This window comes from Argentina silus, assembly GCF_951799395.1.
Source record: "Argentina silus genome assembly, chromosome: X".
NCBI lineage: Eukaryota > Metazoa > Chordata > Actinopteri > Argentiniformes > Argentinidae > Argentina > Argentina silus.
Genome location: NC_139653.1, coordinates 13,349,343 through 13,366,306, shown reverse-complemented (window position 1 = coordinate 13,366,306; position 16,964 = coordinate 13,349,343). Strand labels below are relative to the sequence as shown.

At 38.4% G+C, this 16,964-nt stretch overlaps 1 protein-coding gene across 2 annotated transcripts in view; it reads left to right on the top strand.

The window, feature by feature from the left end:
- Positions 1–16,964, top strand: part of mlip (muscular LMNA-interacting protein) — a 41,373-nt gene that overhangs the window by 458 nt on the left and 23,951 nt on the right. For both annotated transcript variants that reach the window (XM_083694812.1, XM_083694811.1), the window contains exon 2: positions 15,186–15,311. In XM_083694812.1, the coding sequence (XP_083550938.1) occupies positions 15,186–15,311 (126 nt within the window). The remainder of the gene's footprint in view (positions 1–15,185; positions 15,312–16,964) is intronic.

Here is a 16,964-nt window from a genome sequence, read left to right as displayed (position 1 = left end):
TAGGTGCAGAAAATATATGAGACTATAAGACTTCAGGCTAGAATTCAATAGAACCTGTCACAGCAATTTTTACAGTAAATATTTGTTTACAAACTGGCCACACACACTTTTAAAAACTGGTTAATTTAGTGGTTGCATGTTTTTAGAGTACCTAACCATTTTGGGATTTTATTTGACTATGGGAAAAACTGAGCTATTGCATAACTACTGCAATGCAGGTTTGATCAGAACACTCTAGAGTTGCACAGGTCAGTGGGAAAATAGTGGGGAACAAACAAAGGGCCCACAGGTAGAATAGATCTAGCTGGACCAAACATACCCTCTTAAAAGCGAGTATGAGGTATTACCATCTGGACGTAGACATAGGTCTAGACATTACCTTTCAGGATCAAGAGAGCCCTTAACAGTTTTGTGCCAACATCAATTTGACTTTTAAATGAGAACTGATTGAACATTACACATTGAATTTGTCATGTAACCTGTATTTGTAATATATTATATATATTGAGCTGTTATGTATTTACAGTGTATTACTGTCTGACGGAATGCCACAACTGAAGTTCCCCCTGTCTGTCTGTCTGTCTGTCTGTCTGTCTATCTATCTATCTATCTATCTATTTATCTTAAATTGTAAGTAGTATGCACTTGCGTCTTGACTTTTGCTAAGGAGTACGGAAAAAGGGCCTAAGACTCTAAGTGGCATTGGAGTAAGAATGTTTTTCAAGGATTTCCAATATATATATATATTGACTGTTGTTGATTGAGGAGCAGGATTCCAAAGCATTTCACTATATCAATTACAGCTGTATGTGATGTACGTGACAAATACAATGGGATTTGATTTGATATCCTAACAATTTGCAAGGAACAGATTTCCACAATGTGTGCTACAGTATCTTCTGCACTGCATAAATCAAAGTTAAGCTACAATCTATATCTTCCATTAAAAGCTGCTAATTACTTTGCTTTGACTGAATAAGTATAATGTTAAGAATTCCTCTCTCAGCTGTACTCATTTAAAAAGGATATTGATGTAGAGATCAGGAATTGGTAGAACAATTTTGATAGGCTTCCACTATCAGAAGGTGTCTGAAAGGTATATTTCCTTGAGTGGATGTTGAATTACATTTTGAGATGACTGTGTCCCAAAAATACATTGAAGTTGATCTGCATGCGTACAATTGCCTCTCTCTTACTGGATTGTTAAATAATCTCGAGAGTCTGTTTTTGAACATGGGTTTGTGTACCTTCAATTGCTTATTGATTCCTACTCTGTTTGATTTGGTATAAAAAAAAAAGAATGTTGATATGGAATCTTGAAATGAATAATTTATCTTTTCTTGTCACCATCAATTTGTACTTGGTACATAACAGTAATATAACAGTGCAAAAAATAAGCTACCATGTAGCAATGACAACATACTGTAAGCAATTTAGATACTTAGTCTTTTGCACAATATTTCTCACAACACTAGCACACTGTTTTCTGTGGTCTTTGTAGTCTGGGAAAAATGTGTCTGGAGCCTCTACCAAATCTTAATCCACCCTGTTATCGTGGGCTAGAAACCCTATAGCCTCAATGGCTTTTTTGCATAGCAGCTGCCAGATGGTTATATTTGTATATTTACTTTTGAGGGAGGGGCACTGTTTGGATGTAATCAAACTCTTAACTTAAGGAAACACCCACTTGTTTATGTTCTAACCTAAGTGGAGATGCAACTTGACTTCAGGCTAGAATTGTTTTGTTGTCAGAGGTCCATTTGAACTGAACATGTAGCTATACAGTATATTGTCATATCAGCCTATCAGCAAAATGAACATTTATTGGGTGTAAAAACAATGCCATATATTCAGCTACACATTGAATAATAGTCAATAAGAATGAAAATATCAATAGTGACTATAAATAGCAAAGCCTGTTGCCCAATATTGGCATGGATGTAAAAATATTATTATAGTAAATGTAGCGACAGTATTATAGCAACTGTGAGTAAGTGGATATGTATGAAATGTTTTGTTGATAATGGCTACATAGAGTACTGTACTGTAAATATTCTGTGTTCTTGATCTCAAATTATTTAGTGTATGCCCATTCCATGGTGGTTGTATGTGAAAGGATCTATACAGTGTGAGTCACCAAGGAGGGTGGTCTGCCTTGGATAGAATGATTTATTAAGGTTTCTTGTTGGTCTTTGGTATGACTCATTCCATGAATACCTGTGTGAGAAATGGCACAGTGAGCGGACATGCAGTATTGAGCAGGGCAAAGCAAAGCAACCTGTTTTCAGTGGTGGTCGAAATGTGATCTGGGAGGACGGTATGACCTCGGCAATACTCCCAGCAATTAAACCTTCAAGGGAGCTGTTACTGGCAAGTAGGAAATGCCTGCCTTAACCTTTTAAAGTATTTGTTTACCCACTGCTGTGACTACAGAGGAAGTAGGCCTGCAGACACAGTGGTAGTATGTGGGAAAACGCAGCTAAATTAAAATAAAAGGAAGGTTTATAAAATTAAGCATACTTTGTATTTCATGCGGTAAGGCTTTATAATGGTTAATTGCAATGACTTGGCCAACGACTGAAGAAGAACCCTTTTCACGTGGCTAGACACATTACACTAGGTAAGGCCACGGGGGACATTTACTGGAGGACTTTCTTCATCTGGTTATTAAATATTCATGCCAGTCCTTTGCTTGGCTAACCTCTAACCTTCTTGACAATGAAAGTACAACTGTCCATGGACACTGTGGACAGCAGTGCCAGCTCAATACCATAGCCAATCACAACAACTAACACCAGAATTAGATGTTGCTCCTTAGTTCTAAAAAATAGTTCTGATTTCTTTTCTTATCTTCTCATGGGTGACCAGAAAAATGTGACACAGGAGAGATAGCTTTGAAAGTGTCCATTGCAACAAAGGTCAAATCGCTATTATGACTTGTAAGCATTGTGGCTCAATGAATGATGGCAAAGGGGATGCAGACATATTGTCCAGTAATCATTCCCACTATAGTTAGTTATCTGAAAAGAAACAAAGCAACATGACAGCTTACAATCTACTACCATGTCAAAACTAAAATATCAAGTTCCTGAAGAAACTTTGTGGGATTGCAAAGTCTTATTTTGGTAGCTGATGAAGTTAGATAGTCCAAACCATAGATGCAACTTAAAAGTCTTGAAGTTGAAAAAGTCTAAACAGTATTAAAACTGACTGGAAGTTATTTATGGAGTCAGTATACACATTTTAAAGTTTAATTGAGGTGTCAAGCTAAAAATATGAAGTATATATGAAATATAAATGTCCCCATTCAGAGCAAATGGCCATATGAATGAATGGGATTTCAGGCAAATTCTAGTACAGCTCAAAAAGTATAAACGGAATGGCAACTCAAGTTAAACAAGTCTGAGTATTTAAAAGTTGATTTTAAGTTAATAGGTTAAGCGGTTTAGGCTGTGTACGCAGCAGTATACTGTAGGCATGAATAGGATTTCATGCAAATTTGAGTAAAGCTCAAAAAGTGTAAATAGCATAAAATATCTGCATGGACGTTCTTTAAGAGATAGATAGATAGATGGATAGTTCAGTGAAATGGATAGAGAGTTGGTTGGTTAAGTGGTTGAGAGTGGTAGTTGGTTGGTTAAGTGGATGAGAGTGGTAGTTGGTTGGTTAAGTGGATGAGAGTGGTTTCAGAAGGGGTAAAACTGGTTTCCAAGAGAGTGCATTGTTGCTAACCAAGCATACAAAGCCCGGGGCATCCCGAAATCATTTGTGGTGAAGTTCCTTCATTTCCAGATTAATTCTGTACAAAGCATGGGATACAAGAGACTTACAGTATGACGGGAGCTGTATCAACCTGGACCATGACTACTCAAGTGGCTTGCAACGCAAAGAATACGGAGACAACGAAGACAATACTAAGGCAACTGAAAGAGCGCAATATCAAATTCAACGCGGGTAGCCTAATCTCAAGGAGACCTGCATTACTGCCTCCAACAGGCAGTCTTAGGCCCAGACACCTACGGGTTGGTCTGGATATTCCTTTTTTTCCCCTGTTATCTTTCTGTTTTGGACATAATTAATTTTTTACACGATAAAAAGGGAAGATGGCAGAGAGGGCCCATTCGGGTTTGGGCCGCTATAGTGGAAGTATTAATGTTCATAGCCAGGGCCGTATTAAATGGATTGATTACACTAGGCAGACTGTAATTTTTGCCCCCCCCCCCATTTTGATATTTGGTAAACAAACAACTGTCACATGATTATTATGCTCATTAATTTAGTTATCATTATGCTCATTAATTTTAGCTTATCTATTTATATTTAGATATTCATACACAGTTTGTAATTTCGGACTAGGGAACCCAGATGCAGAACACAGAGTCGGACAGCAATGTCAATGAAACGTATATTTAATGAGGGGGTAGTAGGAGAATAGGGAAGGCAAGGAGTAGTGGCAGGCTGGTCAGACTGGTCAGACTGGCAGCGGACCCAGCAGGATGGATAGGCAGGGCAGGCCAGGCAGGCAGTCAGGCTGGCGAATAGGTCATCACCAAGGTGATCACCAAGCAGAACAGGTAGACAGGTAGACGGCGAGATGGCTGGGTCTGGATCCTAGTGAACAAGTAATACGAATATTTGTAACATGTAACAATAGCGCTAGTCAGGCTAGGCAGGCGTGACAATTTGTTTGTTGTGTGTTGTCATTTATTTATAGTGGAAAGTATAGCCCTATATTATACATTTCATTTATATGCATTTTACATTTAATTAATTAATGTGTATTTGCTTATTTGATTTAGATATTTAAATAGAAAACTTACATTTATAGATGCTTTCTCCTGACTTTGAGGCGAAGTCCTCGATGATGTCATTAAAATCCAGGGAGGTCGTAAATACATTTTCAATTGCCAACAGGGCAAAGACGTTTAGTTTAGTTTCCCTTATTGTAGACCTTAGGTACGTTTTCACACGTTTTAATAAAGAAAACGACCTTTCTCCTGAACAGTTGGCGATAGGTAAGGACAAATACATACAGAGGCAAATGTCTACGTTAGGAAAAGCATCCCTCAGGCCTAATTCTCTGAGCTTCTTGTACATATCCAGGACCGATGGTTCATTTTTCACCATTGAGGTGAACTGGCAAAATTCTGCTGCGAAGTCATCCTCAATATCATGTAGGTATATTTCCTTTAGCTTTTCTGTCGCTGCACGCATTTCTCCGTTGTTCATTGTTTGGGCTTTTGTGAAGAAACCAAATTTCTCCTCCACATGTTTGTACGGTGCTTTGCGACGTTGTAATTCCTGTGACAAGCGGTCACAGATTACATAATGTGTGCGTCGCACCTCTGGACCTGCAGACTCATCAAACATTGGTTTCTTCACGCGACTTCTTCGGCTATCTGCCGTGTACTCCTCGGTTGCTGCGAGAGTTTTGGCCTCTGCTTTGTAGGCTTCAAACTCATTTCTGGCCTGGAGTATGAATTGTACAAGAGAATTGTACAAAATAGGAACTGTGCATATGTCAATTTGTACCTGCTGCAACGACCACACTACGGCCATAACTGCGTTTTCAAGAGTGCTCATTACGGTGAATAATTGAGACGCTTCATATTGCGCAGCTTTGGGCGTTCCATTATCAATCTGGATTTCATTCAATGCATCCTGAATTTCTTTGTAGCCAAATCTCAGAGCCTTCGTTGCGTCAGCTCTCGCAGACCACCTTGTAGCAGAAAGGCTCTTTAGCGTCAAACCTCGGCCACACTTCGTGAGGTGGGTTGTTAAAATCTCCCACCGCCGTGTCGAAGCTGAAAAAAAGTTGTACAGACTTTGAATGAAGCCAAAAATGTTAACTGCTTCTAGGCAACATTCTGCTGCACATGCACCAACTAAATTAAGGGAATATGCAGAACATGGTATGAAGTCAGCATGAGGGTTTTCATTTTTAATCCTAGCCTGAAGTCCAGAATATTTGCCTGCCATATTACTGGCATTGTCATAGCTTTGCCCACGACAGTCCATCAAGTCAATGTCCAAGTCTTTTAACGCAGATTTGAGCGTTGTCTCCATGTGTTCTGCGCTATGACCATGCAGTGGTATGAACTCTAAAAACCTCTCGACAGGCTCCCCACTCTTGTTCTGGACATAGCGAATTATCAGAGCGAGCTGATCAACGTGTGTGACATCGGGTGTTGAGTCCACAATGATGGAGAAATACTTGCCATCTTTAACTTCCTTTACAATGGCACGCACAACCTTTTCAGCCATCAACTGAATGAACTAATCGCAAACGGTAGAGGACAGGTAATTGTATGTCCCCTGCCCTGGTTTCCATATTTGGCTAAATGTTCTGATAGCAGTGGATCAAAGCGACTAATCAATTCCAAGCAGCCCAAAAAGTTCCCATTGTGGGATGATCCCAGTAGCTGATCGTCGCCACGGAAGGGCAGTCCTCGGGAAGAAAGAAACTGGATAGTCGCCACTATACGTTTTAAAATGTTGCGCCAGTATGGTCTGTTAGATTCCACTAGCTGTACTAAATTTGAATCTATTCGTGCATGTGTATTTCCAAACGATGACAAACTGAGCACAGCACTGCGATGGTCCAAAGTATTTTCGTGATCATGTAAGCGACTGGAACAGTTTTTCCAGTCATTAAATCCGGTGGTAAATGCACTGTCTCTATTACTGAACAATTTGCAGTGATAACAGAATACAGAGCCAGTACTTGGCGAATACACTAACCATTCTCTCGACATGATTTCTCCATTTAGTTTTTTCCTAAAGAAATGTTCCTTAGTTAAACTGCGATTAGTATCTCCATATTTTCTCAGTGATGCAGAAAAATCCCCAGTATTTTGACATGGTTTGTTTGATGCGAAATACTCACGAATTGTGTTGTCAATTGAGTTCCAATTTGCAGGGTTAGATGAATAGCTTGCTATAAGCCTGTCTAGGTCCAGTGGTTGTGTGAAAAAAAACGTTTCTGCGACCCGCTGCTGCTCTACTGCGATTGTGACTTTGTTTGGGCTAAAATCACCTGCTTCTCCCGCCTCGGATGCCGGGCCTCTGTCCTCCTCCTCCTCCGCAGCGGAGGGCCTTGTTGCAGCCGGTAGTTGAGGCTGGCTTGAAGGGTCCGAGAGAAACTTGTGAAAAGCCCCTTTCTGTCGTTTTCTGTCCTCCTCTATATTCTTCCTTTTTTGCGCTTTGCTGCACCCGAAAGCATTTTGAAAATATGAATATAAATGTATATGAAAAGATGTGTTGCTGTTGCTAGCTGATGACCATTATCTCCACTGGACTGAAAATATTTTTTCCCGCCTATTGGCGCTAATTTAACGTTGTGCATGTTTTAAAAAATAAATGAATAAATAAACATTGATTTAAAGTTTAAGATCGGATTTTTATATATATTTTATATATTTTTAAAGTATTTTAAAATATATGTTTAACATTATTTTGGCAGTTGATGTTCTTACTGCTCGCTGTCTGGGCCCCCTAGTGGTGAGAGGGCCCTAGGCAGCTGCCTAGTCTGCCTATGCCTAGATACGGCCCTGTTCATAGCTATTTAAGTTTCTGTTCTTTTAAATCTTGGCTACACACTAAGGGTTGAGAGAAATGTCCTTCTTTGGAAAACACAATTTTGAAGGGTGACAAAAATAGTCCTGAAGAGAGAGACAAAGAGTGAGATCTTAGCATAAACTATAATAAACAATCATGTCAGGTCTTAAAGTAAAACTTGAAGGGTCTGCACAGTCCAATAAAGAGGACACATATTCTAGTTCAACTTAAACATATGGACTGTGACATTGCATATTTACAAGAGGCACATCTGTCAGATGATGAACATGAGAAATAGACCAGGCCTCGGGCTGCTCAGGTGTATTACTCCTCTCACAGCTCAGGCCGCAAGTGGGGAGTGCCCATTTTGGTACATTTTGGTTGGGGTGGTAGAATTTCAGGCTTCTATTAGAATGGAGTTTGTGCAATATCTAGAAAGAAATTATATGGCAGATGTATCACCAGTCACATTGTGGGAGGGGGCAAAGGCTATGCTAAGGGGGAGGATAATAGCGTTTGCCTCAGCTTTGAAAAAAGCAAGAGCAGCCAAACACAGAACTTGAAAAAAGTATACAGCTTGGAAAAACAACATAAGGAAAATGCAATGGCAGACAACTTGGCTCAGCTCAGAGAGGCAAAGAGTGCATTCAATAATTTACTTACAGAAAAGGTTGAAAGGAATATAAGATATCTGAAACAAAGGCACTATGAGCATGGGAGTAGAGCCAGTTGACAGTTGCCTCATTGTACAGAAAGTGGTCTCATTATACAGAAAATTAGCTCATTAACTCATACTTAGAATCAATTAACCTCCCCAGCATGACTGTGGCAGAATCAGAGCGTACTGATGTACCCATAATTAAAGAGCTTGAACTTGTGCTATTAGAAGGCTGAGTATACTGAAATCTTTTGAGGAACTAACCACAGAGTTTCATTTACTAAGATCTGATTAAAAATGGAACAGAATCCGAGATTTGATCTCTCGTATTGAGCAATATTTTGTTCTAATTCAATGTAACCAACATGCTGGGAAACCAATATCTAATTTGTATAGGGCCCTGTCAGCCATGAAGCAAGACAACCCATCTCATACTAGACAGAAATGGGAAGATGAACTTGAACAAGGGATTGGTGAGGAAGTCTGGATCGATATTTTCACTGAAACTCACAAGGTAACAAATAATGCAGAGTCCTGGAGAGACTTTAGAACTCCTCTTACTGTAAGAAGGATGAACCCAAATCAAACAAGTGCTTGCTGGAGAGAATGTGGGGAAGATGTAGCTAATCATACACATGTATTCTGCAAATGCCTTTCCCTAGATAACGTTTGGAAAGAGGTTTTTGACATAATGGACAGTTTTTGAGGTTATGTTACCAAGAAACCCCATGATTGCCATTCTCGGCACGAGACCAGAAGCGGTGAAAGATTAAGAAAAAAATTATTTATTACAAATTCTCTTTGTGGCTGCAAAAAAAATCACATTAAGATGGCTCAAAAGGGAACAGCAAACTTGTGAAGAATGGTTAACGGTAGTATGAGGAATCTACTCAATGGAGAAAATAACATACATGTTAAGACTACAGAAAATACAATTTAATGATAGATGGATGCTTTGGAGAGATAAAATGGAAGAAGGCTTGGATTGAACATTTGGTAAACCTGTTGGTCTTTTTTTATCCTGAACTGTGGACTATGTAGTACTGCTGTAGCTAGACTCATGTGAGGAAAAAAATAAAATGTCTTAACTTGCTTCTCTCTATTTCTTTCTCTTTTTTTTTTTTTTGGGGGGGGGGGGTATTTTTCATGTATGAGCAAGGACAATAGTTGGACTTACCTGTACTGAAGCAAGGCCACTAATAAGTAAAAATAAAATAAGGAATTGGAATATCAAGAGTTGAACTTGCTGATGCAAGCCCACTAATAATGTACAGTACCAGACACTTCTTTTAAGCCTACAATCAGCTATACCATACAGCCATACAATCAACTATACCATACAGCCATACAATCAGCCATACCATACAGCCATACAATCAGCTATACCATACAGCCATACAATCAGCCATACCATACAGCCATACCAGTTGATTTAGGGATGGGCATTCGACTAAATTGTCTTAGTCGATCGTCGGGAGAATTAACGATCGATTTTCGATTAATCATTAATATTTTTATATTAAAATTCACTATTTATAGGCTATATTCAAAATGCAATGAAAATACAAAAACACAGGGTGTTTTCCTCATTGAGATCTTTATTACAAGATGAACAACTCTTGTGGCAGTTAAACCGGATCCGTTCAATTGAAGATACGCGCTGCTGTGCTCTAGCAGCGGAGCCTGCAGCTAAGCCGGTGCTTATAAACACAACTGACCCTCGTTTTCTTTTCCAAAATAATAATAATATTAAAAAAAAAACAATCATGTTAAACAATTACTTAACCAAAAATATATAATACTTAGGTCGGACAGGTTTTGCCAAATGTAACTCAAAACTATCAAAAAAGGCACCAAGTCGAGAAAGAGGGAGATTAGCCTACCCAACAATGAATTAGGCTTATTAACAAAGCTTCATAAAAAATAACCAGTAACTCACATACAACTTCAGCACCAGTCTACTGATTTTTGTTGAGAAACATGAGCATGTTAACATGCCCTGGGGTCAGACGCGACCGCAGCCTGGTGACCGTCAGTCCAGCCGCCGAAAACACCCGCTCTGAGGGGACCGACGTTGCCGTGATGCACAGGTACCTCCGTGCTAATTTGACAAGCCTGGGGAACCTTATTCCATTGATGCTAGGTTGAGACTGAGAGGAGGATGCACCGCCACTAACCAGGGTCGGATGCGCGTTGTTCAAGTGGTACATCATTTGAGTCGTGGCCGAGTTATACTTATACACAGCTTCGCAGTGTTTGCAGTTAACTAAGTCCTTTTTTAAAACAAAATGGTCCCACACCACACTTCGCCATGACCTCTTCATGATTACTTTTGAAATACACGGAAACTCGCAGGTAACTGAGTAGGCCTGTGGCGTTTTTTTCAAATATTGCCCCCGTGTGGTAAAATTAAGCAATAAGCCCCAAGAGGCCGCGGGTTTCGCTGAACAGGTAAGGGGAGTTGTTTGGCACGACGCGAAGCCTAGTTTCATCGACTAAAAAAATAATGTCATCGACGAAATTCTAATGATCAATTCGATCAATCGATCGTCGATTAATCATGCCCATCCCTAGTTGATATGAGATTATTGTTGCTAAAACCACCAGGCTATTCTGGGCCTGAAGGGTTGGTAGACATCATGTTTTATGTCCCTGTGTTTTAATGCATTTGGTCTGTGTTCCTATTGATTTGAAGTGATAATTGGCTACACTGTGTTGTTCATTTGGGCCTCTTGACAGAATGCTTTTCATGGTCTTTAAACCCCTATATTTCCAACCAATTGCTGACAAGAAAATGAAGTGGATTGGTCAAACTACAAGTAATGGCACCACTCTAAGATATGGTGGCAAAATGTTTTCTGACCTCTGTTTTCTGTCGCTCAGTTTCAAAGTGCCTTAATGGAGTATCTGATGGCCTCTAGACTGTCATGAGAGTGAGGTAGAAAAACATAGATGACAGTAATAAATCACACCGCTGAGGTTGGCTCTTTTTTTATATCCCATCAAATTGACTTTTAATCTTTGTTTTGTTAAGTAGACTAACAGACGATATCTTGTGTGACACAAAACAACACATGAACATGGCAGGCCACTTGCAACATCACCTAGCATGTTGGCGGATAAATTGACATAATTTTCTCAGGCTACAAGTTTCTGTAATGGACTGAGTTCAAACCACTGCCCCGGTAACAATTTATCCCACCTGATATAGTATAAGGACTCCTTATGAGTATGTTACAGTGTTTGCCTAACATGATGTCTAGACACTGTCCGAGTAGATGTAGTTTGCCATGCACAAGGAAGAATTAGTAATGAGCTGCGTTTGTTTTGCACCCGAAATTGTTTTATGCCACACCATATAAAATGTGCCTGAGTACGCACACATCCAATCCATAAATGTTGTTCATTTTGATGCACGTTGGAGATTTAATTAAGAATTAAGTATTATGTAGCCTAATGAAGGTATACAACAGTGGCCTAGGCTGTTGGCATTTTGGATGTTTGAATGCATAATCCAGTTAGCTAGATCTACCAAAGACATGAATGGTTATCAATCAAATAATTAAAAAGGAACAGCTGTGGATTTATCTGCATCTTGGGCTTATGTAGAATATCCTATGAGTCAGCTGCTTTAATAAAAGTTATTTTATAGTAAATATTAAACAAGCAATTTTTTGAAGGAAAGGAGTGAGTTTGGGAAATAAAACATGGTTCCTACACTGTCACACATCATAGTTCATAAGAGCTGTTTTGTGTGTGTGTGTGTGTGTGTGGGGGGGGGGGGGGGGGGGGGGGGGGGGGGGGGGCGTGTAGCCTGTGCAATGAATCCTATCACTAGCCTTCCTATCACCCTTTTTGGAAACATTTTGTCAGCCAGGAGGACCTTTATTATCATGGTTAAAAAGGTGACTCTACTTGCTTTGCCCTATTTTAAATTGCCTAAAAATGTCACAATGGCAACAAACTTGTTGCATTTTTTCCTTTGAAAAAAATCTAGTATTTTTAATACAATATTGAAATGCAAGAGAGGATGGTGTCATCTCCTGTCTCTAATTGGTGATGACTGGACGGGTCAACACTTTGATCTTACAGCTATAGCCTGATTGCCTCTGTTCAGTGAATCTCTCTGAGTACCCTTTGAGTAGAAGGTAATTCTGACCTATCATGCACTTCACTACAACGAGCTTGCAGGAAACAAGACCAAAAATGAAACCTTTTTATTAGTTAGTCTAAGGTTACCCTCACGATTTTCCTTGTGCTTGTGGTAAAACTGAACACATTGCATTTAGAATATATACAGTAAACAACTATGCAATCTTGAATTGACAACATTAATCACAAGTTTTCTGTGACGTTGTCCTCAAATTCATAAGATGAGAAAGATTGAAATGTGATTGATTTAAAATGATACTGTATACATTTTGCAACATTTTGTAACCTTTGTGGTGTCTCCAAATCAGGTTTCTGTCTACACCTATTGTTTCTGCCAGTTAAGATCAAAAGCATGCCATAGCACTGTAGTAATGCCATTATGTAATAAAACATAACGAGATAGCAGATGTATAATTAGTTCCCTTATTTCTGTAATGACCTTCATTGATTACAGTGGGAGTTCTGAATGCTCTTACTCATCATTTCATATTTCTCAGATGACCTGACATCAGAATAGAAAGAGGAATCGTGATTTGTCCATATACACTGAAATTACATTTGAAGAGCATGTGCTGTCATTATTATGATGAGAACAAAATGCTTGCTTCCAGAGATGGCTGATCATCAGGCGACAGTATTTCTCTCTGAAGTCTTGAACCAAAATAACCAACATGGCATGAAATGTACCTGTTTGGTACAGTGTAAAGTATCTGCATTTACATGACACCATTATTATCACAGATAGATTATATCTAAATGTCATTGATAACAATTTGATCCAAACATGTACATACTGTATGAGTGGAAACTATTTCAAAGGGGCGTAAGATTGATACTCAGTACAGTATAGTTTCCAATGGCCTTTTGGCAGGTCGCTCCAAGACTGTTAGTGGAGGCAACTATCTGTATTTTAATTAATTAATTAATCGTCACATTTCCTTAGACAATTGGTATCGGAAGTGGCATAGCCTACTACTTTAATAAAGTGTGTTGTGAAAAATCATTCTGTATCTAAACTTCCCATACTTTGAGTGAAGTTGAAAGCAATTAAATATGTACCTCTTATCTATAAGGGAGCAGCAAGTCACTTTAATGATCTCAGAGATACAGCAAGACCTTCTCTCTAAAAAAGTGTCATGAATAATTCAGTGGATCATTGAGATTTGTTATACCTGCAAGGCTTCCCTAGGTTAGGATGATTTCCTGTTCTTTTGTGCTAAGCCTTTGCTGATCCACTACTGAAGCAGGCATAACATCTCCCGCTGTGCTTAATGAACACATTTCTTCTCTAAAAGGAGCCAAACCCAGAAAGGACATTTAACATGAAAGGTTAATAAGAATGTTAAGAAGGTTCTGGTCTGTCATCTGGTATCAGCCCCCACCGCCATTCAGCGTTTCCCAGACGATGGGGCCTCAGTTGAGGATAACAATTTAAAAGGATGTTGATTAAACACTTGTTCATTAAACACTTGAGTCATTTGACTCTGACTTTGATGGTTTTATAGCTGTATTTTATAAAGTTTGGGAGGTCCTTTCTAAAGTGTGATATGTGTGACCTGGAACCCAAGAGGAGTTTACTCTAGCTCTTTGTCATGATAAACTGAGCATCACGTACTGTAGTTATGGGGAAGATACATTCAGTGTATAAATTACATCATAAAATGTATTCTTGATAATCATTACCAATCAACCATTTACAAGTTGTTTTATTTGTTGATTTTCCACTGTCTGTATGTATGTTCAGTATATATTATTGATGCTGCAATAGAACACAAATCGTCTTTGTTCAGTTGTAATGAATACTGGGGCTTCCACTCCATTATGCAAGCTGTTGTGAAAATAAACGTGATGTCAAAGTCTAAATTAATAGATTCATTGGACAAATAATGTACTAAAGTAAACCTCAATGAGTGGGATGTCTATCACTAATAATTTGCTTGATGTATTGGTCACATATTCGATAATACAAAACAAAACATTGTTTTTCTTAAATGGAGGAGGGAAAAATGCATTTCTGCATGTGTTCTCCATTGCTAGGTTGGAGAGCCAACAATCGTGAATTGTGAGCTCTTAAAATGTGAACAGGGTTGGACCCTGTTCTCCCTCCCACATATTCATAAAATCTGAATGGAGCTTCTGTTCTGACACATTCCATTTTGACTACTACATCCCAAAAGTAATTTGGAGAAAACACTGCATTATTCTCTCTGGTTCATTTCATGGTGTCCTGACCAGAGAAACTGAAGCAAGCAGGTAAACCACATCACAGGAGACTTCTCTCCTTTATTGCTACAGCTTTTAAACTAATTCAGTAGGAATAAATACTATATACCAGGTATAACTATTGTATTACAGTGCTTTAGCAATCTATATACTTTAATTTAAGCAAATATGGAGTGAGGAAGAATGGCTGTAAATGACATGCTATGTAATGATATTCTGTTTAACGTTTTGGGTGAAGAACACACATATAATTTGTATTCTTGCTTATACTTATGTTCAAGTGGGGGAGTGAATCTCATATGATGGTACTTTAGTGCAAATTCAAAGTTGTAAGTATCTGAAATTCAGATTTTTATCATTTCTCAAGTTGTGCAATGAATTGCATTGACAGTTTAGAAATAGAGCAATGAAAGAGTGATAAACAAGTTTCTAATTTTCTCTGATTCTGTCTCCGTCAGTCGTGTGCACTCCAAAGCTATGACATTAGAAGTGAATGCTCTTGATTGCACTCGAGTGGAAGATTGTTGGGGATAAGATGATGAAAGGAGCTTGAATTAAGAAACATGCAAACTATTTGTTCCTTTCTCATTCACAGGTCTCAACAGTAGTGTCATCCAAGCTTCTGTCTTTTACGTTTGTGCCAGTGGTGCAGAAATTGACACTTAAAAGTGCGGTCACAGAGGGGGAGAGAACTAGACCACTTACCTACAAAACAAATGAGGTACATACAATAGCAGCTCTTATTCATATCAACAAATTTGCTTTTTGATAAATTCTACTAGATAAATTAATCATTTTGAATAGATACATGATTTGAACAGAGGTTCATTATACCAGCCTCGTCATCACTACAGTGAGTTTACAGTAGAACGTTGGCATGGTGCTATATTTCTTCAATTATATCACCAGGAGATAGAATGTTTGTTTGACCTACCCCACTCATGTGCTGCTGGCTACTGAAACCAGTTAAACAGCAGTCTCAGAGGTTTGATTGAGTTGCCTTTTGACCGTTTTTTTCCAATGTACTAATTATCATACAGTGTTATACATCAACCTCCGTTCTAAATCAGTTACTTACTAACCCTATGTAAACAAGCTCTTAATTAAGCTAATATTTCACACAAATATAACACCCTTGTTATTTCCAATGCACTTCAATTACTCAATGGAGCACTCAGTTGGTAAATCAATTTAGTTCAGGCAACCATGAAGCAAGCCTGGTGGCCCTCCAGGGTAGGAGATTGACTGTGGCATTGACAGAATTTTAACAATCCATTTTACATTCCAAATGCATCTAGCTTGTGCCACATTCATAAGTGTATGGGTGTGTGAACCCCATACATTCCTATTTCTTACTTTTCTTCTTTCTGTAGGTTGGTAAAGGCAGATCAAATAGCTAATCTGGGATTTATTGGCAAATTGTTGGCATAATTCCAAATACCAAGTGTTTAAACTAGTATAACTGTATTGAAATATGTATTATCATTAGACAGAACAAAATAGAACAAACCTTCCTCATGTTCACGTTGGGTCCAATCCGGAGATCCAAGTATGTCCACCATTAGTGCTATCACCATGAATACATTAGCTGTGCTTGCTGGCAATAACAATTAAACAAAGGTATCAGAGAGGGCATGCAATTTGATGCCAAATGAAAATGTACAGTGGTATGAACTTCTATTCAAATGTAGTCTTACTTGGCAATATATTGCTTTTTGGTATAACTCTGACCTTATTTGACCCAGTCAGACTCACTTTTAATATCCATTCCTGATAATGTTATATTGTATTAGTCATTATGCTCCTTCATTCATAATTCAGACTGTCAACTATGACTAAGCTGATTCAGAATCTAAAAAGGATAATAGAATACTCTATTTCTCAGAATACTGTACTGTGTGTATAAAGAACTATGGTATACCAAATACACAGGAATTCAAAAGGTCTTTGCCATAGAGAATAAACTGAAATGATGGTTCACAGTCACACTTCCAGTCAGTTGACAGGTTTACACCACCGCCGTAGGTGACCTTAATCATGATTACTTTGTCAAATGAATAGCTGAACAGCAGAACTGTCTGGATTATGGTGAGTTGAGTCTAACAAACCTGTTTGGTTGTTGTAGTAATTATGCTTCCTGTTTCATTGTTTTAATATCTGTTTTTATTTCAAAACAAGAAGTAAAGCTGTTAATAGGCTAGTGGATAGTAGGCTATGTAATTTGTGAAATGAAATTGACAACTGGTATTTCACGAAAACATTGTAATTACAAAATGTGCACATGATGTTGACACCATTGGATGTTTTAAAATATTATAATAACAAATGTATTGTATTCCTCAATAAAATAGCTATTTCTCTCTGTAAACTTACT